General features: G+C 43.3%; 1 protein-coding gene across 5 annotated transcripts in view; it reads right to left on the bottom strand.

Annotated features, from left to right (window-relative positions):
* Window positions 1-12,223: 12,223 nt before the first annotated feature.
* Window positions 12,224-26,831, bottom strand: part of SYT14 (synaptotagmin 14) — a 129,856-nt gene continuing 115,248 nt past the window's right edge. For 4 of the 5 annotated variants that reach the window (XM_068165111.1, XM_068165112.1, XM_068165109.1 and 1 more), the window contains 2 exons: window positions 19,568-19,757; window positions 12,224-15,573 (listed from right to left, as the gene is read on the bottom strand). In XM_068165111.1, the coding sequence (XP_068021212.1) occupies window positions 15,260-15,573; window positions 19,568-19,757 (504 nt within the window). In that variant the 3' untranslated portion in view covers window positions 12,224-15,259. Of the gene's footprint in view, window positions 15,574-16,732; window positions 16,790-19,567; window positions 19,758-26,831 lie in introns of all 5 variants that reach the window. The other variant, XM_068165114.1, reaches the window with a different exon arrangement.

Here is a 26,831-nt window from a genome sequence, read left to right as displayed (position 1 = left end):
GGAGAATATTACATATTGTCTGAAACAAAGATATTGGGGTGGGTTAATGCCCATGCTGAAAGAAACAAAACAGGGGGGAGGGCTTGTGGGTGCTTTGCCCTCCCTGCAGGGCATTTTCCTCCTGGGAAACTCTGTTCCACTCCCCCTTCCCTGCCCATCTAGGGTATAAAAAGCAGGACATTGCAGTCATTAGGGCAGCTTTCAGCCTCCTGCCTATCCTGGACGAGAGTTACTGCAGCTGCCTTCCTGCTCCTCTGCCACGTGGTCAGTCCTGATCCTTCTCCCTGCTGCCTCTGTGCCTCTTCAGAGAGAGATTGGTTTTGTATTCTTGGGTTTTTTTCCCCCTCCCATCCATCCTTGTTCCTTGCCCTTTTGAACCTTACCTGTTATTGTTATATATATATATATATACATTGTCTAAAGAAAACTCTTTACCTCTCTACTTCCAGGCTGACTCCAAATTTATTGCTTGGTGGATTTGCTGCTTCCCTTTCCTTTTTTTTCCCCTCTCTGTTATGAGGGAGGAGGGGGGGGCAGGGGAGAGATTCTCAGCCTTGCCCCCATCTGAACTCTTAACTCCCAGTTAAGGCTCAAACCACCACAGACATGCATCAGATTTACTGATTAATTTAATAGTAAGGCCACTTGGTGCCTGGATTCATCCATGACATGGAAGAACATCAGAATTTTGGCAATAAGGGCCTAGTAAATCAGCTAAGGCCACCAAGCCAGCCTGGGTCAACCATAGGGTACTCCTGATGCCCAGTGCCAAGCTTAGACCAGCAGAGCCTTACCCTGCTTTATTAACAGGCATGCTAAGGAGACTGAAACAGCCTGATTGCCATTTGCCAATCAAGGCTGCTCCTTTACAATGTACAGCAGTGCTGTCGATGACAGTAGCTTCTATTTGCTGGCAAGCCTTCTGGGAAGGAGTTCAGTTAAAAAATCCATGTGCTGGGAAGTAAGGAAACATATAGAACAACTTCATCCCAACTGTCAGCTTGGCTGTACGTGGAACAGATGGTGAAGGCTGCATGGTTAATGCTATTACTTAGCCTGCTGGCCGGGCTTGTGTGTGCCAAAATGCTTCATACTGTCTCACAAAACTGCAACAAGCTTGTGAGATCATTTGCCACTGAGGCTTAGATCTAGCTACCTTTTCATGACCTTCAGCCTAGTTGGCTGATTTGGAGCTTTCTAAAACAGCTGATTGGATGCCTTTTATTTTTCTTGCTTAAAAAACCAACAAAGCAACACCACCCCCAAAACCAAACCAACCAACCAACCCCCACAGCCGTAAATGTTTTCGATGTTCTGTAGCACCCTGGTTTCTTAAGCATGCCAACTTATAGAGAAGGCATTCATTAGCAAAGACTTGAGTGACTGACATCTTAGTCTATTGGTACTTTAGGCCTCTGCACAGGCAGATGAAAGTGCTGTGATGGGAAATGTGAACTGTAACAAACAAACAGAGTACAAATCCTGTCTCCTTGGACATGTTTAGGCCTTTGAGACCGTCCCCCACACCAAACTGCCGGCCAAGCTCTCAGCTCCTGGCTTGGACAGCAGCACTCTGAGCTGGGTTAGGAACTGGCTGGAGGCTGAGCCCAGAGAGTGGTGGTGAATGGTGCTACATCCAGCTGGCAGCCAGGCACCAGTGGTGTGCCCCAGGGATCAGTGCTGGGCCCTGTGCTCTTCAATATCTTCATTGATTATCTGGATGAGGGATTCAGTCAGTCATCAGCAAATTTGCAGATGACACCAAGCTGGGGGCAGGAGTTGATCTGTTAGAGGGTTGGATAGCTCTGGAGAGGGACCTTGCCAGGCAGGACAGATAGGAAGAGTCTAAGGGCATGAGATTGAACACATCTAAGTGCCAGGTTCTACACATTGGCCACAACAACCTCTTGCAGTGCTACAGGCTGGGGTCAGGGTGGCTGGAGAGTGGCCAGGCAGAAAGAGACCTGGGGGTACTGGTTGATGGTAGACTGAACATGAGCCTGCAGTGTGCCCAGGTGTCCAAGAAGGCCAATGGCATCTTGGCCTGCATCAGGAACAGTGTGGCCAGCAGGAGCAGGGAGGTCATTGTGCCCTGTACTCAGCACTGGTTAGGCCACACCTTGAGTCCTGTGTCCAGTTCTGGGCCCCTCAGTTTAAGAAGGACATTGAGACACTTGAATGTGTCCAGAGAAGGGCAACAAGGCTGGGGAGGGGTTTGGAGCACAGCCCTGTGAGGAGAGGCTGAGGGAGCTGGGGTTGCTTAGCCTGGAGAAGAGGAGACTCAGGGGTGACCTTATTGCTCTCTACAACTACCTGAAGGGAGGTTGTAGCCACGTGGGGGTTGGTCTCTTCTCCCAGGCAACCAGCACCAGAACAAGAGGACACAGTCTCGAGCTGCACCAGGGGAGGTTTAGGCTGGAGGTGAGGAGAAAGTTCTTCACTGAGAGAGTTGTTAGCCATTGGAATGTGCTGCCCAGGGAGGTGGTGGAGTCCCCATCCCTGGAGGTGTTCAAGAGGGGATTGGATGTGGCACTTGGTGCCATGGTTTAGTCATGAGGTCTGTGGTGACAGGTTGGACTTGATGATCTTTGAGGTCTCTTCCAACCTTGGTGATTCTGTGATGCTGTTTGAGCCTGCTCCCTTCCTTATCTGTTGAATGACTGCAGCAAGAGTTGATATGACAGGATATAACTGGAGTTTGCTAACTATTATCTTTTATACACTTGTTGCATTTATAAAGCTGAGTTGGGCTGCTACTCTGAATCACTGTTTATGGCTAACCTCTAATTGTCAAGAGTGGGCCACAGATATTGAACTATTTTCATTGCAGTTCTTGAAACAGGAGTTTCTCAACCAGGAGTGAATGAGAATTTGAACATTTCTCATTTCACTCTGGCAAAATTAAGAGCAGAATGTAATTTTTTGGCATAATGCAATGAAATAATATGAAAGGCTACCAGGGGTGACTTTATTCTGCCCCTAAAACATACACATTAATTCTACAGGATCTTACACAATTTGACAAGAGGATTTTCATTATTAACAAGATGAAATGTTAAGGCATCTAATGAAGTGGAAAACAAACCACTGTAAACTACACTGAGAACACACAGACAGATTAGGCTATGAATTTAATAATACATCATTTATTTGAAGCCCAACTGGTTTGGTGCATGATCCTGCTTGGTGAGAGTTTATTTTTTTCTCCTTTCTATCCTTACTAATCTTAGCATAGAAACATAGAATCAATAAGGTTGGAAAAGACCTCAGAGATCATCAAGTCCAACCTGTCGCCCAACACTTCATGGCTTCACCATGGCACCAAGTGCCACATCCAATCCCCTCTTGAACACCTCCAGGGATGGGGACTCTACCACCTCCCTGGGCAGCACATCCCAATGGCTAACAACTCTCTCAGTGAAGAACTTTCTCCTCACCTCCAGCCTAAACCTCCCCTGGCACAGCTTGAGACTGTGTCTTCTCATTCTGGTGCTGGTTGCCTGGGAGAAGAGACCAACCCCTTCCTGGCTACAACCTCCCATCAGGTAGTTGTAGAGGGCAATGAGGTCACCCCTGAGCCTCCTCTTCTCCAGGCTAATCAACCCCAGCTCCCTCAGCCTCTCCTCACAGGGCTGTGCTCAAGGCCTCTCCCCAGCCTCGTTGCCCTTCCCTGGATGTATTCAAGTGTCTCAAGGTCCTTCTTAAATTGAGGTGTCCAGCACTGGACACAATACTCAAGATGTGGCCTAACCAGTGCTAAGCACAGGGGCAGAATGCTGATACAATAGCAAATTTGCTTTTCTAAATCCTTATGCTGAAATATAACTACTCAAAATGACTAGCAGGTAAAAAGAAGTCTTAGCAATGGTCTTATTAATTTGTAGAGGTATTTATGACTAATATGAATCAAACTCTGAACTAGGACTGCAATGCTGGAGTATACAACCAAAAATACAAGAGAAAGAAATGCTACAAATTTCATCAGGAAAAATGCTGAAGAACCCTCAGTTTAGGAAAGATGTTGAGTTGCTGGAATGTGTCCAGAGAAGGGCAACAAAGCTGGGGAGGGGTCTGGAGCACAGCCCTGTGAGGAGAGACTGAGGGAGCTGGGGCTGCTTAGCCTGGAGGAAGTTCAGGGGAGACCTTCTTGCTTTCTACTACTACCTGAAGGGAGGTTGTAGCCAGTTGGGGGTTGGTCTCTTCTCCCAGGCAACCAGCACCAGAACAAGAGGACACAATCTCAAGCTGTGGCAGGGGAAGTTTAGGCTGGAGGTGAGGAGAAAGTTCTTCAAGGAGAGTCATTCATCATTGGAATGTGCTGCCCAGGGAGGTGGTGGAGTCACCATCCCTGGAGGTGTTCAAGAGGGGACTGGACGTGGCACTTGGTGCCATGGTTTAGTTAGCCATGAGGTGTTGGGTGACAGGTTGGACTTGATGATCTCTGAGGTCTTTTCCAACCTTATTGATTCTATGATTCTATGACTCTGTGTACCAGTCTCCAAATGGGGAGATGCACATCCTGAAGCAGAGCTGCCATGGAAGCCCTGAATGCTTTTTTCTAACATGCAGCACACAAATCATCAGAGGCTAGCACGGAAGATCTCAGCTGGGTCACTGTGAAGTTGGAATAGTTAATTATGGAAAATGTTCTTTCATGTTTAAATCAAATCTCAGTCATTTCAGCCTTACTTATTCCTTAGAAAAATGAATATGAAGCATAAATCCATGAGTTGAGAGCTCTTCTGAGAAACACACATGGGACAAAGCAGCAGATGAGCCCAGGAGGAAACTGTGACATCAAACAGAATGATCACCTGAGTGTGTCTTTATTTGCCAGTATACACATCACATTTGTCAGAACATTGTCACACTGGTTAATTCAAAATTCTCTAAATAGGATACTCATGACATCAACAAAGACTGTGAGGAACAGAAAAGGAACTGGGGAAACTGGGAAATGGAGCCTGACAGTGTGTAAGGCCTAGCATTAGTCAGCTTGTTAAAATAATTATCATCATCATCAAAATATTTTCTCTTTAATGCAAGACAGCAGCTGAAAAAGTTGACCAAGTGTTACTAGCTTCTCAAGAGTGAAGTCTGTTACATGTATGAGCTAATGAATTCCAAAGGAAAGTGACAACAACAAAGTGATTTTACCTTGTTTTGTTTTGTTGGTGTTTTTAATACTTTCCAGCAACTAAGTTCACATGCAAAAAGCTGATTCCACATATAGAAAATACTTAGAAATAACCCAAAGATACCCATTCCAGTCCCCAAAAGTGACAGAAATATCTCACAGAGTCATCATTACAAAGAGAGCAAACAAAATACAAATCCACAGCTGCAAAGCTCCAGGTCTGCAACATTGCTCTATCGATGTTGTGACAGATCCATTGCTTGAAAATAAACTCTAGTGTGTCTTCATCAAACTAACATGGGATGGAAGGTACCTGCGCTGTGCAGGTAAATGTCACTAAAGCCAGCGGGTGGCATTCTGCCGCTCACCAAAAGCAGAGGAATGGAATGGAATGGAATGGAATGGAATGGAATGGAATGGAATGGAATGGAATGGAATAGAATAGAATAGAATAGAATAGAATAGAATAGAATAGAATAGAATAGAATAGAATAGAATAGAATAGAATAGAATAGAATAGAACAGCATAGAATAGAATGCATAGCATAGAATAGCATGGAATGGAATGGAATGGAATGGAATGGAATGGAATGGAATAGAATAGAATAGAATAGAATAGAATAGAATAGAGAAGAATGGAATGGAATGGAATGGAACGGAACGGAACGGAACGGAACGGAACGGAACGGAACAGAATAGAATAGAATAGAATAGAATAGAATAGAATAGAATAGAATAGAATAGAATAGAATAGAATAGAATAGAAAGCATAGAATAGATTAGAATAGAACAGCATAGAATAGAATGCATAGCATAGAATAGCATAGAATAGCATAGAATAGCATGGAATAGAATAGAATAGAATAGAATAGAATAGAATAGAATAGAATAGAATAGAATAGAATAGAATAGAATAGAATAGACCAGACCAGTAATGGGATGCATGTGGTGGAAGTCCATCTCTTTTTAATCAAAGAGACCTGACATGAAACTAACCTTGCACACTCAAGATTCATATACAGCAGCACAGAAATGATCAGAGTAGTCTTTTTTTGCTAGGTAATAATAAAGAGAACCTACGCATCCGACACCAGATAACTGGAGATACTGTAGATACAAAGTGACACTTAATTATAAATCCCTCTGGGGATTCACAATCTGGCACCCAATGTGCAGATCTGCACATTCCCTGCCAGAACTCCTGTTTTCACCTGCTGTGGACCAAAATGCCATGAAACGTATGCCTGTCTTCATCTGGATTGTAACAGCAGCTCCAAACAAAGTCCTAAGACTCTAATGAGCTGCATAAACAGTTGCAAACAGTCATTTGCTCTAATTGTGGTTTTGTCAAAATGGAAAAGGGAGGGGGGGGGAAAAGAACAAGGGTAATTTTAATGACTGCTTAGTCAACTTAAAAATGCCGTAGGAAAGAAAAGATGCTCAAGGGTTTCTAAAAATAGGTGTGAGTTCAGTTACAGACGCGAGCGAGGGGCTCCAAGGTTCAGCACGGAGAGAGGAAAGCACCAGACAAACAAACACAGCAAAACCAAAAGGAACCCCCAAGCAAACTGAAGAAAGGAAAGGAGCACTGATATTTCATAGCTAAAATCCTCTGCAAACCAAGGGTTTTTTTTAAGATGCATATAATTAGAAGCAGGGTTGCCAACATGACTGCAATGTATCAACTTCCTACAGCCTTTGAGTGGTATACAAAAATAATACTCTGACTTCTGTGCCAAACAGGGTTTGCAAATGTAACCTACTCCCATGAAAACTGTGCTTGGTGTCTTAAATGTTTAAGGCTCTACATGCACTGAAATTTAAGGAACTTCAAGTTGAAGCATTGGTTGAACACTGTGTTATATTCCACAAATTATACAGTGAAGGGCTACTAGTCAGGAATGTACACACAATGCAGCATGAGTCTGTTTCTGTAAGACCAGCATACACTAGACTGTCATTACAGAGTACCAGGACTTCAGACAGAAAAGCTGAATCTGTTCTCCAGGTTGCACACTTTGGGTGTAGATATAAAGTAGGTAACCCAAGCTAACTCGACAGCACTTACTGCCACGTATTTTTGCTTGTAAAGGGAGGTTGATTGAAATGCACAAAGAAATACAACTCAAAGGCTTTGCTACTGGTACAGTAACGCACAACCAGTCAGACAAGAGGTATCTTCAATTCTCAGCTGAGTCACATTTACAGAAGCCTATTTTATATTTGTCCAAAGAGATCCATTTTATCATTTCTGTCTTTAAGCAGTTACAAGTCCAAACATTATTTGCCCAAAGAATTAGAAACAGACTTGGTTCTTTGGTTAACACCATGTGACTTGTATTAGACACAGGAATCCATTAGGAATAAACAGTCATATGAGAAGGTCTCTTGGAATGAGGGGGCAAGAAAGGGATGGGGAAACCCTTAGATTCAAAGAAATGCATTGTGTTAAGCTGAACTGCCGTTTGTACTCGGAATAAGCAGGTTAAGACATCTCTTCAGCTGCAGTGTCACTGCTTACACACCACAGCGCTCGCTCCTCTGCGTGCTGGGTTTGTACAAAAGAAAGAAGGCACCGAGTGCATCGGTGGCATACAGGCAGTATAAAAGTATGCAAGAAAGTGCTACATATTGTGTACTTCATACCTTCCAAAGATGCAGTGGATGTGTGCTCTCTCTACACGACGTAATGCTTCACAAATCCAATCCCTTACATCCCAATGAGAGAACGTGAAATGCGCTGTAAGAATCTTGCTGGTAGCAGCACGATTCAGTATTTGTATTCACTAAGATCAGTTATTAGCTTATAGTCACCAGAAAACAGGCTCAAAATCACTGAAGATCAAGGGCACTATAATCTATCTCTACACTTTTGGGACAGAGCCAGCAGCCTTTACTCACGACAGATGTCCCCGCGAAGAATGGAGAGGAGGCTCAGATTTTACTGCTGTTGTTCATGTTAAACAGTGCCTTTCTCTGGAGTCATCCCAGAGAAATAGATGGGACTGCTTACAGGCAAAGGTACTAGACAACATGAAAGATGCATCAGTTAAACCAGGACCTGAGTAGAAGGCAGTAGGTTCAGGCCCTTAAACATTGTATTAGCACTTTAGATTGTGTAACAGTGATACAGCTTGCTCATAGAGCATTTAATTTTGTTGTTAAATCCTCTTATACAAAAATAGGTAAGAAAGCTCTGTAAGAAAGTATATATACTACACAAGGAGAAATCTCTCCTCCAGAAAAGCAAAGAAAGGGAAAAATTGAATAAAAGGTTTCCCTAATTACACTTTGTCACGAAACCCACATTAAAAACAGTTATCATAAATGAAACAACGCTGAGCACTAATGAACCTGGTGGTTACCTGGAAAGGACAACAGACTAGCTGGATAGTTAAAAAAAAAAAGATCATTGCTCTGTCTTCTTTTTCCTAACTACTCCCTGATACATTCAACTGCTTAGAAATGCTCTGGAAATAAGCCATTTGAAAAACATGCTATCAAAACTCCTTCGAAGCCCTGCCCCTTGCCTGCACTATGGCCCAGAGATTACACCTCAAAGCTACAATAAATGCCTCAGTTTAATTCTCTAAATTCATTCAAACTCATGCTTTGGAAATGAACCAAAAACTATAAAGCAGTCCAGCTGAGGCCCTCAGACTACTCTGAACCTCCACAGGGTTTGCAAAGTAAAAATTAACATGATGCAACGGGCAAGACTCCTGTCCTCGGATAGAAAAGGATGATATTAATTACATCCCTGAATGTCCATGAGGTATTCCTTCAGTGGTGTGGTATTACTGCTTTTGCTCTCCTGAGTAGGGTCCTCAGAGTCAGGCAGCTTGTGAAGGCTTTAGGTCAGCTTGACCAGCAGATGTTTCCAAGGAAGTGGATGGATTCTTGCTATTAGGCTCTCCTTGTCCCTTTCTGGGCATAGCTGTTTCCTTGACTCCTGGCCCCTTCCTCTGCATAAGGAGCTTACTTCTGCATTACACCAGCACAAGGCTACACAGCAAAGCCTGATCCAGCATGTATCAGACCAATTTATTAGCTCAGTCCACACTATGTTATGTATGAACTAAGCTTGCTAGCATTAATAATTGTGCCATATTCAGGCAGGCATAATAGAAACAGATATGTTGGATGCATAAGATTTCTGCAGAGTTTGCAGAAAGGAAGAAACCCTTCTTGAACTTAAGGAGGGGCAGTGGTAAATTCTTAAGGCTAAGCTAATCCATGTCACTAGGTCAGTTGGCATCTGCCCTATTCCCTGTAGGCAAATACACACCATCTATGTGCTTACATCTGTAAACTACACTAGGCCATGGAGGGCCCACACAGGCCAGTGCTGCTTTGAATGTACAAACTCTCACAATTCACATGTCACAGTTCCTCTGAGTAGGGCCCCCTGAGGGCCATAACACTCCAAAAGTGGAATTTGAGTCACTGTTGCTGCCACTGTATGAAGCCATCTCTTATTTTAATGCTCTCTCTCAGGTGACATCTCTTTGTCAGGCGTCGATTCACTGACAAGCTCCTGTGAATTCCCCCTGAAAGACTATCTTCAGAACAAACCAGTCTGAAATTCAGCTGTGATGCACCACAAAAGCTGGCAGTTGAGTTACACAGACCAAAACTGCAGAACAACGTTTATGGCTCGTTCTAACGATAAACTGTGCTGAATATCCCACTCAAACTGACCAAGATGCTCAGGGATTGCTTTAATATTTTAAAGTCCCTAAAAATGTCTCAGAAGCTGAGGGAAAGAAGGAACAAAATTAAGAGACAATTAAATAATAAGTTTGTGACAGTTATCTGGGTATTTGTTTGACTTCAACTCATGATTGAAATCACATTTGAGTGATGCCATGCTGTACCACTGCTCCGTTGCTCCTATTGCATGGTCTGCTGTCCCATCGACGCCCATGGGCTCCTCTCATTAACATTAATGGCAGGCAGGCAGGCACATCAGTGGCAGAATTAAATGGATGTTTAGCTGTTACTTAGAATTCAGCTTGAGGAGGAAGTCATTCTGCCTTACAAGTGACAAGCCATAATTTTAAAGACTGCTTTAAACAGGACAGCTTTTTTTCCCCCTTTTCCCTTCAGAAAAGTGTGATGAATAAGTAAAGGACTCAACACAACTCTCAGTTACATGAAAAGACTGTCAGTTTCAAAGCTGGAACAGCTCAGGCCAAAAAGCTTCCCCTCAGACCTCATCCTCTGATTACACTTCAGGCTTTTTGTTAGAATTTGTATGTGTCTGTATTCAATTTCTACAAAAGATGTGTCCTTTTAAAGCAAAAAAAAACAACCAACTTCTCTTCTGCTTCTCTGTTGTATCAACACTGAAGGTTTCTTTACATTTAGGAAATTTTAGGGGCTTGAACAGGTCACAGAAATTTGGTAGCACTACCTTGCTGTAAGAGGTGCAGACTGCCCTTCTCTTCTAAGCTCCAGAGACTGCCACAGACAAGCTTCTCAGGTTGCTGGGGAGTTCGCAAGAGCAAGTCATTAGGGAGAAAAGAGAATAAATCAGTCACACCCCCACATTCTAGACAAAAATTGCTCCAAAGGTGTGAAGAATGGGCAGGTACTGATGCTGGCACTGCACCTGCCATCAGGAATGGTCACAAAAATGTACATGAGGCTAGTGGAACACTGGAACAGGTTGCCCAGAGAGGCAGTTGGGGCCCCATCCCTGAAGGTATCCAAGGTGAGGCTCGACAGGGCTCTGGATAGCCTGATCTATTTGAGGATGCACCTGCTTACTGCAGAGGGGGTTGCACTAGATGACCTTCAGAGGTCCCTTCCAACCCAGACCACTCCATGATCCTATTCTGTGATCTCTTGTGGTGAATGCCATAAAATCTGTTTTCAGGTCAAGTGTTCTCATAACTGATAAAGGATGTTCAGCTCCAGTGAGAGTACATACATTCATTCACCACATGCCAAAATCTAATTAGGAATGAGGTTGGAGGGTTTTCATTTGATTCAGATACCACAGCATCACAGTATAACTAAGGTTGGAAGAGAACTCGAGGATCATTGAGTCCAACCTATCAACACAGACCCCATGACTAGACCATGGCACCAAGTGCCACATCCAACCCCCTCTTGAACACCTCCAGGGACGGAGACTCCACCACCTCCCTGGGCAGCACATTCCAATGGCGAATGACTCGCTCGGTGAAGAACTTTGTCCTCACCTCGAGTCTAAACCTCCCCTGGCACAGCTTGAGACTGTGTCCCCTGCTGTGTTTCTCCATTAGCAGAACACCTTGCTTACACCTTGCCTAACTTCTGCTTACACCTTGCCTAACTTCTGCTTACACCTTGCCTAACTTCTGCCTCGGCAGTCAGATCTCACAGCATGGTTACAACAGGGACGTCTTAAGTCCTGAGTGTGTGGCAGCACCACAGAGACCCACTTTTGAATCTTACCAGCTCCATCCTCCTCCCCCATGCCACCTGGCTGAATGGTGAGCAGAAGCACGGCTCTGCTGACCCCTTGCCTCCAGGTATCTGGGAGACAGTGATGTCCTGCAGACGCTGTACAACACCTCCTCCTTCGGTGCAGTGATTTCATGCGTGCCTGTACTGCCCTTCCCAAGCTTGCCTTTACTGAAAGTAACCAACCTGTTAATATTTGTACTACTTTAAGAAGACCCATGTGAAAAGTTCTAAACATGAAACCAAACAGATCTTATGCAGAAAGGACAGAATCCTTTAAGGAATGGAATCTGTAGGAATGCACTGTCTGATAATTATTTAAGGCTACACTTGACAGGAAACAGATTAAATCCTAACCCAGTCATCTCTACGTGGTACATTGGCACACCAAAGAGTAATTGCCTTGATAAACTCTCCCAAGTATTTACTGTACTCCTGAACAAAGGTAAACAACACAAAGCTATGAAAGAAAGGCAGAGACAACTCTGAAGAAAACACAGATGCCTCTAAGTTGTTTCTGAGACTTTGCTCTTTAGAAATTCTGCTCCATGCTTAAAACCTAATTGAATGCACAAAACCACACTGTATATATAAGCCCTTATGCAGGGTTTAACCCCACCCCCCACCCCCCATATCTAAAGGCAGATTTCAAATACAAAATTTGCATAAAGCAGTAAGAAAAACCAAATCACAAGCAAATTATATGAGATCTAGGAAGGAAAAAAACCAACATGAGAGCTACTGATACTATAATTAGTTGATAAAAATCCCAGGGTGAATCCAGTTATTGGTATGGCTGGTTTTGCATGGCCAGTTCATATTCCACTGCCTCAAAATGAAACATTCATTTCCTTTCATTACACATTCAGTTCCCAGCCTTTGTACAGTAGAAATCCAAGTGAGCCAAGCCTCCTTCTGTGAAGCACAGACTGGATCTGGATACCTGGGGAAAAGCCACATGATCTAGAGAAATTCCTCTCCTCAAATGTGCCAAAGACAGACCAGTATAAATCTCTGCTGTGTCTAAATTAAGACTTCAGTGGCTTAGAAATCTCAATGGTTAGATGCAAAATTGAAGCACTGCAACCCACAAACAGACATACAAGTCATGACAGAGTTTAGGTCAGTTTGGTTATGTAAGAGGTTATTTGCTGAACCTTCCAAACTGACCTTTGTTTTCTCAATGCTGATGTTAAGTTTATTTCTCCATTGGAATGAATTAGCTTAGTTCTTGCTTATATTAAACACTGTGCATCATGTCACAAAGCAAAACCTGTACAGAGAGACAACCACCAAGAGACAACTTTCAGGTTTAGGGAAGAGTACCCAAATAGCCACAAACAGAAGGAGGGAAACAATGCTTCCACGACCACTGAAGAACTGGTTTTGAACAGCTTCTAAATTAGTGTTTGCCTTACATGGAAAGCTCAAAGGATTGGGGAATCTGAGCATTTGCCATATGCACATAAAATTAATGTTGATCTCTTAAGTTTGACACTCAAGCTGACACTTCACAAACTGAGGAACGGAAAGGACTGAAAGAGATTAACTTGCATTATATTACTGCAAGATGGTTACTGTGTAGAGAAAGGTTTTGCATTATTTGTGTCTAGTAAACAAAGCTTCTGTAAATGAAGCAGCAGCTCAATACCACCATAAAAAGAAAAGGCCTGTAATAATGTTTTAAGTCTCTAAATCAATAACATCTGAGAGCCTGATTCTGCAAGTAAGCCCCTCAAAAGGCACCGAGTAACCCTAAAAGTGGAATTACAATTCCCTTTTAAAAGAACTTAATGAAATTAAGTGTTGTGAGGTCTTGAAAACACTATGAAACCTTTTTATCATAGCATATTTACTGTGTCAAATCTCACTGCACTTGGCTGTTTGTATACCCTAAAGCCAGGGCTGTTCAAAGGTACTATAAAGAAATTCAAGGAGCCAACGTTTGTCCGAATGAGAATGCTGAAGGTTGCCACTAATTACCTCAGCAAAATGCCAAATGTCATCCTTCTACTCAACAAGTGTTACAACAGTCAGTGAGGTCATAGTATCAGTCAGGGTTGGAAGGGACCACAAGGATCATCTAGCTCCAACCCCCCTGCCATGGGCAGGGACACCCCACACTAGATCAGGCTGGCCAGAGCCTTGTCCAGTCCTGTGGTATTAAGACATCACCATTGTTTGTAAGATGAAGAAGAAGAAGAAGAAGAAAAATCACTTTCTCTCCATACAAGTCAATGAAACTTAATAATGACAGGCAAAAAGAGTATTTGTACTGGGAAGCTCTTAAAAAATCTTTACTCCATAGTCCATGATTTAAGCAGTATGGATGAGATTCAGCAGTCAGTAAATCAGTGTGATTTCAGTTGAAGTATTTGGGACCAATAGGAATCTGAGAAGCACTGATATTGCCCTTATTATGGCCACAGGTATTTCCCTGATGGCAAACTTTTCTCTGCTGCTGCAGCTTCTCAGCTGCATCATTAAAAAGCTGCATTTCCCAACCTGAACATAAGCAAAGCAAACTTCTACTTTGGGCATGAGCATTCATTCAATTGCTGGCAGATCACTAGAAAAGTAACTTACTGACGTTCTCTTCTCCAAGAAGAAAGGTCTGTTCCCTGCTTCCAACAGACAGCACACAGTAATCCCTAGGACAGCTCAGAAGAGGCTCACATGGATCCTAAAGCCATAGTACTTGGCATTCATTCAAAGCAGTTCCACTGTTGCCACTTCCTTCACAGTCTTTCAACCTAGCTTCCCACTGATGACCCTTTCAAAGCAATCTGTACCAATTTGTTTAAAGAAAATATACTTTAGCAAAGTCGTGCTCCATGAGCTTCCTTACACTGGAATACAGGAATACAGGAAGTGCTTTCAACAGAAAGTTACAGAGTTTTACAGTACAACCTGTCCAAGGAAATTTGGAAGGGACCAAACTAATGATCTGGCCTCCTTGTATCAGGCAGAAGTAGAGGCAAGAGGGAGAAACCCAATTTAAGCCGTGTATAGCGCTTGTTCCTGCCACAGGTTGCTTAGGTTGGTGCTGAAGTTCACCTGATGCCCCAATGCCAGTCTTTTTCAAACCAACTGCATATCAAAAATTAAAAACTTACTTGTACCAAGCTCCTGGAAAGAAACTCAGTGTGAAACAACAGTGTATTCATATTTGCCTGGCTGCGAAGCTCTCCACCCGTGATCCGTGTTTTCTTCTTTAGCTCTGCAGATCATTAAATTCTTCTCCAAGTGCAAATTAGTGACCTTCAATCTGTATGCAGGCAGGTCAGAAGCTACATTATCATTAGAGCAGTACAAAAAAGTACACAAGGAGGAGCTCACATCAATTTAGAGAACCTTACATAAAACGTTTCTGAATTGTAAACCACGAAACAAACCCAAACAGATACAGCATCAGGTGGATGGAGGAGGGACCACTAAGGTGTCTGCGTGCAGCAAGGCTGCTCTGACACCAAGGAAGTGTCTGACACTAAGTGAAGGTTACCTATTGAATCCCACCATGTCTGCACATTGTGCATTCTTCACGATGGAATGTTGACCTCGAGCTTTGTTGTGTACTTCCACAATAAATCTTCTGGTTGTGACTGGGGAGGATCATCCTCTTGAGAGACCAAACTCCCTCAAAGCCACGACTGCGCTCTGGCCTGTCCCTTACGACTCGAGTAAAGTATGCCATCTACATACTTGCTGTCCTTTAGATTCTTTCATTTCAGTCCAGTGATTGAGTTCATCCTCTCCCGAGCTGTTGAGACCCAAGGAAATCCAGCCTATCATCTCCTTCCGCTTCATGCTGCGCTTGTTATACACAGAGAGTATCAGTGTCACATCTGAAAGCTGAAACAGCGCCACCTGGAAAACGAAGGTCTCTTTGTACACCGGGTTGGGCTGTCCTCGCCGGATGGAAGTTTTGCATTTGGACATCTCTTGCCCCATGGAGTTCAGCAGTGTTAACTTAACATATGTGTCTACAAAATAAATCACAGTTTGGGAGGTCAGATGGCTTGAACCAGAGGTTGTCAAGAATGAGGTGTTTGCAAGATACTAGGATATGGTGTGTAACAGGCTGACTGAACACAGCTTACTTTAGACACATGGAAACATGACAAATAAGCAAGATATCACAAACATACTAACAAATTAACTGGCTTTAGAACTTTGTAAATGTATTAACTTAAAGGTACACCTCATAATCCTCACCCCCATAGCCCCCACCTTCTTTGTTCTAAACAAACTTAAAACTGCATTAACACTTAGCAAGCTCCAACTAGCCACAGCACTGTAAAGCATACCACTGAATATTCAGAAAATAAGAATAAACCAAAGTGGAATGAAGGCAACTAACAGAGAGAGAGAGAGAAAAACAAAACCAAACCAAAACAAACATGTGGATATGCAGTGATGGTATCCAAACAGCCAGGATGAAATGCTTAGGATAATCTCTGCATGGATGTGGTTCTCGCTTTGGGCTTTCCAGTTTTATTTATTGTAAAGACTAAACTGTAGCAAAGTGCAAAGGTGGAAGGTTAAAGAAAAATCAATTTCCTAGATTCATGACAGAATACAATCAATATGCCTTTAAAAAGAATCCAGTTTTTGTTTAACTCAAGATGGTTGGTTAAAACATAGCTTGTACAGTGCTCTTGAGAAGTACTTTTAAGAAGCCGATGCAAGACTGTGTGGTCAGCACAGGTTGGGTGTTAGTATTTGGGTACAAACCCTTGCTGTTCAAGTTCTGTTTTCACTGGTTAGAAGCAACAAGACCTGCTCCTGCAGAAAGATGCACCTTTTGGGAAGGTGACTGATTTTAAGACATATAAGACTCTATGAAGCAAGCTGGTGTTTCGCTCTTTATTCCTGACAAATTCGTGTCAATGAATAACACCATTAGCAGGTTGCTCTTTAGGTTAAAAACGAACACGCTGAGTGGTTTCACTCTGCAGGTACACCGAAACCCCAACATCCATAATCAGAGATAAATGCAACTTCTGCATTACAGAATGCCACAAATAGTCAAGATTTACTTCTAGAAACCAATATGGTAGGCAGCTGTGGATTGCTTTACTGCTGGCAAGTTTTCTTTTGCATGAAAAAGACAACATCCAATTAGTTTCTACAGGAACTCACCTCGGATTATATAAACCTGTCCACCTATCAAGTGTTTTAGACAACAGAACAGTCCGTCTGACAACAGGGGGTGGAAAGCAGTAAAAGAAATAATGACCAGATGTCAATAGTTGGGTGAGAGAGGATCAAAGGTTAAAGCTTAAAGAGGAAACACTTTTCATTGGGGTGGAAGAACAGAAAACCTTAGAAGCACAGAGCAGCAAAAAAAAGGACTGAACAAAAGGATTGTTGGGTAAAATTTAATGAAATGGAAATTTTGTGCAGCTTTTGTGTAATCTTTGGCCAAAATGACACTGCGTACATAAGGGGGCAGCTCAGCACCAACAGCTCCCGGGCTCCCAAGCACCGCCGACAGGCAGACTCCTGCCGACCATTAGCTGAGGGAAGACTGGGTAAAAATCACTGCATTCTTTTGATCAAATCTTAGGCTTTTTCATGCAAACTCCAGCATATTTTGAAAAGCTGCACACAGGTAATTATACTTCATATATTAAAGGCAATAAAATGAAGAAAAAAAAACTCACTGAACTGAAAACAAGGCTGGTTTTGCCCCTAGCTTTTGTATTTACAGGTAACTGAACTGTAGCTCTGGAATAGTGATGGACTTGAGCATGAGAATGACTTGGATTTTAGCTCCAAAAATAGCTGAGGGATGCTTACCATCTGGAATTCAGCTATGGGACTCTACTTAAAAGGGTGCCAGAGGTGAGGGAGATAGCACAAAATGGTCCACAAAAGAAACTGGGATTCCACAATATGCTGTGCAGGGTATTACCAGACCCAGAAAGTGCATTACCTTCCCGCTTTCTAGAAACAACAAACTGCAAACCCAGATTCACCTAAACATAACTGGACTGCTATGATGAGTATCAAAACTCCCCCATCCTTCACAGGGAATGACAAAAGGTAACACACAGGATCTTCCCTCCCAAAAGGCAAGATACAACATAGTATTGCAGAGCTGTGTGCCGTGTTCTGTGCTGCTTTCTTGCAATTTGAAACAGATTTTTGGTGCCAGTGACACACACAAGTGTTAGCTGAACTGGAGGAGCCCAGAGAGCATTTTGGGAATGAACATACCAGGGAATCAATGTACCTGTCTTCAAACCAGGAACGAAGCCCCCATCTAACTTGCATATTCTAAACATTAAGAAAAGCTTGGCTTTCTCTACAGATTACAGAAGATAAGCTTAAACTAACTACTGCTTTTGCTTTAAGAGAACACATGGCCCCTTCCCTCCAAGCCTTTTCTCCTGTTCAGTCTCTCTCCCATCCCAGTGTTCTTCAGCCTTCTTGGCTTTCCCCATTTATTTCTATGCTTTATTTCCAAACAGGTGGCTCTGGGACTAGCTACCTAATTACATAAAAGTACAGAGCTGCTTCTTTCACTTCCTTCTCTGGCCATGTTAACAAAGTCTGGCTCCATTAATGTGAAAAGTATAAAGCAAAGCAGAGCCAAATGCAATGAATGGATACAATAAAAAATGGGCCAAGAAAGGAGAGCATCAGTCTTGAGTTTTTTTTGCTTTCTTCCTACATTCTGAAGACAAAGTGAGATGGCCAAATTGGCAGCCTGCTACCTAATGTAGTAGCACCAGATAATCTGCTAATGTCATATGCATCTGGGGGTTAAGAAACAGAAAGAAGGTCTAAAACCTGAGCCTCTGAGGAACAGATAGGTGTGTCCAGCTAAAATTCATGTAAATCAGACTCATCATCTTAAGCAAAATCAAATAACAGTTGCTGTCCCAAGCTACATCAAACAAATAAGGCCAGCAAAAACATTTTGTGTGTGCGGGACTCCATCTGGCTCCAATTTAGAAGTATATAAAGTTCACAGGTATTGTAGACAAGTGTATTTTTGAACAAATGCTTGAACACACAGTTCAAATGGGAGTACTGAGGGAGTTGGGGCTGCTCAGTCTGGAGAAGAGAAGGCTCCCAGGGGACCTCATTGTGGCCTTCCAGTATCTGCAGGGGGCCTACAGGAAGGCTGGGGAGGGACTGCTCAGGATCTCAGGTAGTGATAGGACTAGGGGGAATGGAATGAAGCTGGAGGTGGGGAGATTCAGGCTGGAGGGGAGGAGGAAGTTCTTCCCCATGAGAGTGCTGAAGCCCTGGAATGGGTTGTCCAGGGAGGTGGTTGAGGCCCTGTCCCTGGAGGTGTTTAAGCCCAGGCTGGATGAGGCTCTGGCCAGGCTGATGTAGTGTGGGGTGTCCCTGCCCATGGCAGGGGGGTTGGAACTGGATGATCCTTGTGGTCCCTTCCAACCCTGACTGATACTATGATACTATGAAATCCTCTCTGATGGTGAACATTCCCTCTGCAGCACAGTAAATACTCTAAAGGTCTCAATTTGTTTCTCTTGTTGTCTTCGCTGGCATTCCCAAGCTACATATATTACTACCACATATACACAGGCACATAAGCAAGTAGAGACTACAGCATCAACCCCTCTAGGAACAGCAATAATAACTGTTCAGAGTGTTTAGATTAATATCAGCTGGCATGTACTTTCTCTTTAAACACCAACTTTTCATTCTTGGCCTGTGATGTGAGGCATCAGTAATTTAGCAATTTATCGTAATGATAAAGGTAATTTATTAGTCAGTCATCATGAAAAATTAAAACAGCCTTGTCAGCTTACAATTAATATTTTGAATTTTAGATTTTGCTATTTCCCAACTGACTAGAAATATAAAACATGAAACAGATTAGTTGATGATTGCTCCAGTTCCTTTTGATTGGGTAAGACTAAATGATAGGATTGAAGCCCTTGCTACCGAGAGCCCCACCAGTCCAGAAGCATTAGGATAAAAAAGATTTTCACTCACTGGGTGGTCTGTTCGCTGCCAAGTTTTTGAAGTGGCTGCCTTTTATCACTTCTGCTGATAATCTTCCAGTGGTAGCATTATAAAGGAGGCCAATGAGGATTTCTGGAGCTGAGCCATGTACCAGAGAGTGACAAGAGGAGGTACTTTCACTGCAGGACACTTCTGACATACTCATTTGGGAGTCACAACCCTACAAAACAAGAGTAAAAGTTCTGTGTATTTTAGGGAGCCACGTTTACTGGGAAGCCAATTCTTAGAATACTGCATAGAAAGCTATGAAAGCAACTTACTGACAGCATCAGGAGTTCTGTTCAATCACCCAGTAAGAAATACACATCCTTAATACACACTCAGTTCACAGATGTCAGTGGTAAAAAAAGGACTAAAGCAGGCTGGAACCAACTAATTCTTCATTTTGTGTTTCTATTGCTTCATAATTCAGGAAAAAAACATTAATAGCTGAAGATGAAGAGCAGCCTTCGTGGTCTTTACTTCAATTGCTAAGATAAGACCTGCAACATAATTTGCCTGCATCCTGGAGAACATTAAACTTTGGATCTTTTACTTTCTGGAAGCGGCAAACATTAGTGGATAATACAATGCAGGAAATTGTTATTCATGCCTTGCAAAGGTTATTCTCTAGACTGAGAATTTATGAGTAGCAAGATAACAGACAAATGCAAATACAAAAATGCATTCTGTCTAGAATAAATTAGCATACAAGGGATTGCATTGATCCACGTTCAGCTGATTGCAATAGAGCCTTTTTCCTGGCTGGGAAAGGAAGAGAGACCATTGTAAAGCTCAGCAAGTGGTGCTTTAATTCCCACCTTGCAAGCTTCCAAAGAAAAATCCCATTTCTCCTGCATTCTCATCACATCACATCACATCTTTGACAGGAGCTACCAATATTAACTTTTGTCATTTAAACACCTCACTACAGGCCTTGGGAAAAAACAAACCAAACCAAACAGTGTGGCCAGCAGGAGCAGGGAGGTCATTCTGCCCCTGTACACTGCACTGGTTAGGCCACACCTCGAGTCCTGTGTCCAGCTCTGGGCCCCTCAATTTAGGAAGGAGGTTGACTTGCTGGAACGAGTCCAGAGAAGGGCAACGAAGTTAGTGAGGGGCTTGGAATACAAGCCCTATGAGGAGAGGCTGAGAGAGCTGGGGCTGCTTAGCCTGGAGAGAAGGAGACTCAGGGGTGACCTTATTGCTCTCAACTACCTGAAGGGAGGTTGTAAACAGGCAGAGGTTGGTCTCTTCTCCCAGGCAGCCAGCACCAGAACAAGAGGACACAGTCTCAGGCTGCGCCAGGGGAAGTTCAGGCTGGAAGTCAGGAGGAAGTTTTACAGAGAGAGAGTGATTGCCCCTTGGAATGTGCTGCCCGGGGAGGTGGTGGAGTCACCGTCACTGGAGGTGTTCAGGAGGAGACTTGACAGGGTGCTTGGTGCCATGGGTTAGTTGATTAGGTGGTGTTGGGTGATAGGTTGGATGCGATGATCTTGAAGGTCTCTTCCAACCTGGTTCATTCTATTCTATTCTATTCTATTCTATTCTATTCTATTCTATTCTATTCTATTCTATTCTATTCTATACCCAAAACAACACAACAAACTTTCTTTACCCTGACACGCTAATCATACCGCAGTCGTTCCTGCTTTCTTGCTGCCATGTGCTATCACATGGGAGTGAAAACAAGAAACTGGACATAATCTAGCCAATGGCATGGCAATTTGCTTGGCAGCTGAGTGTTATCAGCACATTCCTTTCTGATTCTCTCAGTAAAAATTGTAAATTGGATCCACAGATTTTTTCAAACATGGCTTGTCTCACTTAGGAATCTGGTAGCACCCTTTTAAGAAAGGCATAATGATTTTGTGAAGCTAATTCTTCCACATTCCAAATGTCTCTAGCATTTCCAGCAACAGCTGACATGGGTGCAAGATCAGGCTTAAAACCTAAATAGCTCAAATCCTCTTCGAGATAAAAGTTAACTGTAAAAGCAAGTAACTTCATCTGACAGATAAAGCCCAAATGATCTCAAACTATAGAAGACATGATACCTACCAAGAAGAAATTATGAAGCTACAGTAACAGCCTTCAGACTGACTTTTTAACTAGTTTTTCTCAAGGGAACGTTTCCAAGAAGCCTGGCAGAAGTTTCAAGTAGCAGTCCAGCTCCTCATTAATAAGTATTTGCTGTTATTAAAAAATGTATTCTTACTACTAAAGGAGGCCTCCAGCAAAATTCCCCAAATTCCATCCTCTAAGCTGCAAAGTCTGAATTTAAACTCTTTTAGTTATTCTAGGCCACACCTTTAGTACTGTGTCCAGTTCTGGGCCCCTCAGTGTAGGAAGGACATTGAGACACTTGAATGTGTCCAGAGAAGGGCAACAAAGTTGGGGAGAGGCCTTGAGCACAGCCCTGTGAGGAGAGGCTGAGGGAGCTGGGATTGCTTAGCCTGGAGAAGAGGAGGCTCAGGGGAGACCTCATTGCTCTCTACAACTATGTGAAGGGAGGTTGTAGCCAGGTGGGGGTTGGTCTCTTCTTTCTAGCAACCCGCACCAGAACGAGAGGACACAGTCTCAAGCTGCACCAGGGGAAGTTTAGGCTGGAGGTGAGGAGAAAGTTCTTCACTGAGAGAGTTGTTAGCCATTGGAATGTGCTGCCCAGGGAGGTGGTGGAGTCCCCATCACTGGAGATGTTTAAGAAGACACTAGATGAGGCACTTGGTGCTGTGGTGTAGTTGATTAGATGGTGTTGGGTGATAGGTTGGACTTGATGTTCTCGAAGGTCTTTTCCAACCTGGTTAACTTCTATTCTATTCTATTCTATTCTATTCTATTCTATTCTATTCTATTCTATTCTATTCTATTCTATTCTATTCTATTCTATTCTATTCTATTCTATTCTTCTATTCATTTGAAACAATGCCTATGTAAGTTTATTTTTGTAACTTTCACCTGTCTTACTCTACAAACACTGTATTTTAATAAGCAGACTGAAAAAAGGGACTGAGGTTCCACAGTAGCAAGAGCATTTCAAGGTCAGTGAAGCACCAGAACAGCCTAGCTGGAGCTGTTGTAAAATTTAAATGCAGATTTTTTAAGAACTGAGACAAACTCTCAAGGTATTGATGATCTTGGCTCAGTGCAAAGTGTCTCCAGGATATAAAATGCTAAGCCTCTTTTTTCCCTGCTCAATTTAACCACAGCAAAAATATATTATTAACAGTAAGTACAGGCAAAAAAAACCCACAAACAACCAAGCATTAGGTAAAGCCTGTTTCAAACATTTGTTTCCAAGGCCTGTCTCAATGGCATCGTGGCCTGCATCAGGAACAGTGTGGCCAGCAGGAGCAGGGAGGTCATTCTGATCCTGTACACTGCACTGGTTAGGCCACACCTTGAGGCCTGTGTCCAGTTCTGGGCCCTTCAGTTTAGGAAGGAGGTTGACTTGCTGGAACATGTCCAGAGAAGAGCAACAAAGTTGGTGAGGGGCTTGGAACACAGCCCTGTGAGGAGAGGCTGAGGGAGCTGGGGTTGCTTAGCCTGGAGAAGAGGAAACTCAGGGAAGACCTTATTGCTCTCTACAACTACCTTAAGGGGGGTTGTAGACAGGTGGATGTTGGTCTCTTCTCCCAGGCAGCCAGCACCAGAACAAGAGGACACAGTCTCAGGCTGCGCCAGGGGAGGTTTAGGCTGGAGGTCAGGAGGAAGTTCTACACAGAGAGAGTGATTGCCCATTGGAATGGGATGCCTGGGGAGGTGGTGGAGTCACCATCAGTGGAGATGTTCAGGAGGAGACTTGATAGGGTATTTGGTTGCATGGTTTAGTTGATTAGGTGGTGTTGGATGATAGGTTGGACACGATGATCTTGAAGGTCTCTTCCAACCTGGCCTATTCTATTCTATTCTATTCTATTCTATTCTATTCTATTCTATTCTAAATTTCTAGCTTTTAGATTTGCTAACACAGAGCTTTGTTCAAAGGATCTAACCCTTTCCCATATACAACATGGGACAGTACTGTGTTGGAGAGTCAGGTGGATTTTATTTGAACAGCACTGACAAGGGTTGCTGCTTTTCACTGGACGACAGCAGTAGTGTGTGTTGTATTCTACAACATCTTAATTGCTCATTCTCCAAAGTATTGCCCTTGCTGACATGGTACATATATTATCTAGGGATGAAACATCACTTTTTAATAAATACATAATAAACCCCTTCTCATGAAGCTGTATCTCATGTTTCTACTGCACAAAAGCTGGCAATCAAAGAACTCATTTTGCCCCTCAAGCCAATGCAGGGGAACACACACAATCCATGACGTCAGGCCTGAACACCTAGGAAGTATCTTCAATGTTTTTCCTCTGCTGTCTTACAACAGAGCCTACTCTATCTGCAAGAATGCTAATCTATGTGAAATGTATTTATTTGTCATTCTTCTCCACAATTCCATGGAAACAGGGTTTTTCTCACTTACATATTCATAACCTACTGTTATTTTTCTACACCCTGAACTTCCGATTATGAATTCTGTTCTTAAACCAACTGGAGTTAGTCACAGGGAATAAAGTGGGGAAGCTCTGAGGGCAGTAAAAAGGTTCACCTTCTTCCATGCACAGGTTGAAATCATGCTTCTGTAGGCTCATGAAACAAGAACATCTGATTCTCTTGGCTTTTCAAAGAGGAACTAGGAAACCTCGCTGACAATCCTTCGGCAACAAAAATCCGCTTCACAGCATGGTCCTTGTCAAAATGCCTCTCTCAAATGTTAAACATCAGTGCTATTCTGCTCATCTCTTTCACAGAGGTCTTGCAAATAACTTTGTTCTATGTCTGTATCAATGTAACTGAGAGGTTAGGGAAGGAAATTTGAATCCTTACAGGCAAAAAAAAGGGAACTGAATCCAGGTCCTCAGCGTTTTATATGAAGGTTTTCATCTCTCTTAATCACTAGCCAAGTGCTGAGCCTGAAGCTGCTGTTCCACTTTGAGGCAAAAGCTTGCTGAGTGATGGGAGCACCCAGGCATCAAACAGGCTCCAGACATGCTCTTAGCCTGGAGGCTGTCCTCTGCTTCTGCTCCTCAGAACTAGAGAGGAGGAGAAACCTGAGCCAAAAGGCTCCATGTCCCTCATTAGTAGCTTAAGCATTAGACACTTTATAAAACCACATTTCAAAGCTAAAATACTGACAAAAAAACACTGAGATCTTTCCAGGGAAAGAGAACTTAAGCCACCTGGAGAACCTGACCCTGAAAACAGGATCTAAACCAATTAGGAATGGAGGTTCATATACTTAAATTCTAGCACCTATTGCCTCTTGTGTGGTGTAATGGACAGTTTGATACTCTTGCAGAGAGGTTGGTCACAGTTCCTCATCACTTCTGCTTCTCTCCCATGCCCTAACTCATGGAAGAGCTATGAGGACTGACACACCTGAAAAAAAGGGAGACCTCAAAAATACAATAATCATAAGAGAACAGTGCTTTAAATAATTGATACTGTATCTGTATATTAATACTTGCAGGAAGTATCAGCTTTTTGTCTCTTCCAACCTTGGTGATACTGTGACACTGAGACTAAAAGCCTAAAAATTCTCTGCACAACTTTAACTTACCATCGATACTATAATGTACAGAGCTATAAAACTTAAGACACATAATCATACTACACAAGTTTCAATTTTAAATGACTTTAAATTTAATTTAACAAAATTTAAAACCATGGTGGGTTTCCCTAACGAGAATACAGCATTATTCAAATAAAGTTTGACTTAAAACTTTAGGATAGCATAATGTAATCATAAAGTGAAAGCGACAAAATAAATGTATGTATTCGTACTCATGGTAAAACAACGCTCCCGTTGGAACAAGCACTATTTATGTGTTGCTTTTCATGGTTCACCATCCCTGGAGGTGTTCAAGAGGGGATTGGATGTGGCACTTGGTGCCATGGTGTCGTAGTTTGGGCTGGGTGCCCTCTGCTACAGGGGTGTTTCCTGTGTCCAGAAGTCCAGCCCAGTGGGTGGACACAGGAAATTAGGTTATTTCCTACCATGATCCCTTGCACCACTATAAGTCTCACGGCAGGGTCTGGCACTTCCTCTTTCCTTACTCCTCGCCACCCGGTAACTGGGGGAGAGATCTCCTGGCCATGGGCCTGGCTAGGCCCAAGGCCACGGGGGGATGGGCAGGCTCAGATCTGGCCAGCTGAGACTAGCCTAGCAGTGGGGGGGGAAGGAGGAGCCCTGGGGGTTTGCGTGCACCCTCAGGTGGGAATGGGATCTCTTTGGGTCTGTTTTGGGTCTCTCTCTTGTCACTGTGTTTCTAGCTCTCTGCACGCACTCACTGTTCTATTTAAACTTTCCATCACTTTTGCAATCCGTTTGTCTGAGTCGTTATTCCTGCACGTGGTGGGGAGGGGGGGCTGCCCCAACCCATTACACATGGTCTAGTCATGAGGTCTGTGGGGATGGGTTGGACTCGATGATCTTTGAGGTCGCTTCCAACCTTGGTATCACAGTATAACAGTATCACCAAGGTTGGAAGAGACCTCAAAGATCATCGAGTCCAACCTGTCACCACAGACCTCATGACTAGACCATGGCACCAAGTGCCACATCCAATCCCCTCTTGAACACCTCCAGGGATGGTGACTCCACCACCTCCCTGGGCAACACATTCCAATGGCGACTGACTCTCTCAGTGAAGAACTTTCTCCTCACCTCCAGCCTAAACTTCCCCTGGCGCAGCTTGAGACTGTGTCCTCTTGTTCTGGTGCTGGTGGCTAGAGAGAAGAGACCAGCCCCTTCCTGGCTACAATCACCTTTCAGGTAGCTGTAGAGCGCAATGAGGTCTCCCCTGAGCATCCTCTTCTCCAGGCTAAACAATCCCAGCTCCCTCAGCCTCTCCTCATAGGTGACACTGTGATACTGTGTAATTTGCTATTAGTACTTCGTGTCCCTAAGTTTCTTAGACTCTCAACTCTGCAGAGCAAGACACAAAAGGCAGCTCCTGCAGTTTGCTGTAACTTCTATTCATCTGCATTTAAATTACACCTTTGTCTTCCTTGCCAGATTACAAAAGGTCACTTTGTTGTTCCATGGATTTGATGGGCTTGAAATTTGCAGAGCAAACCCTAGCAGCGGTGGAGGCAATTGGAAATGGAGGTAGAGAGGAAGTTACAGCATTTACCAAAGTGCTGCTAAAATCTCCCAGCTTTTCATACAGCCACAGGCAAGGGGAGGAAAAGAGGC

This window comes from Melanerpes formicivorus, unplaced genomic scaffold (assembly GCF_026170545.1).
Source record: "Melanerpes formicivorus ecotype bairdi unplaced genomic scaffold, bMelFor1.0.p_v2 SCAF_84, whole genome shotgun sequence".
NCBI lineage: Eukaryota > Metazoa > Chordata > Aves > Piciformes > Picidae > Melanerpes > Melanerpes formicivorus.
This window is presented reverse-complemented; position numbering and strand designations above follow the sequence as displayed.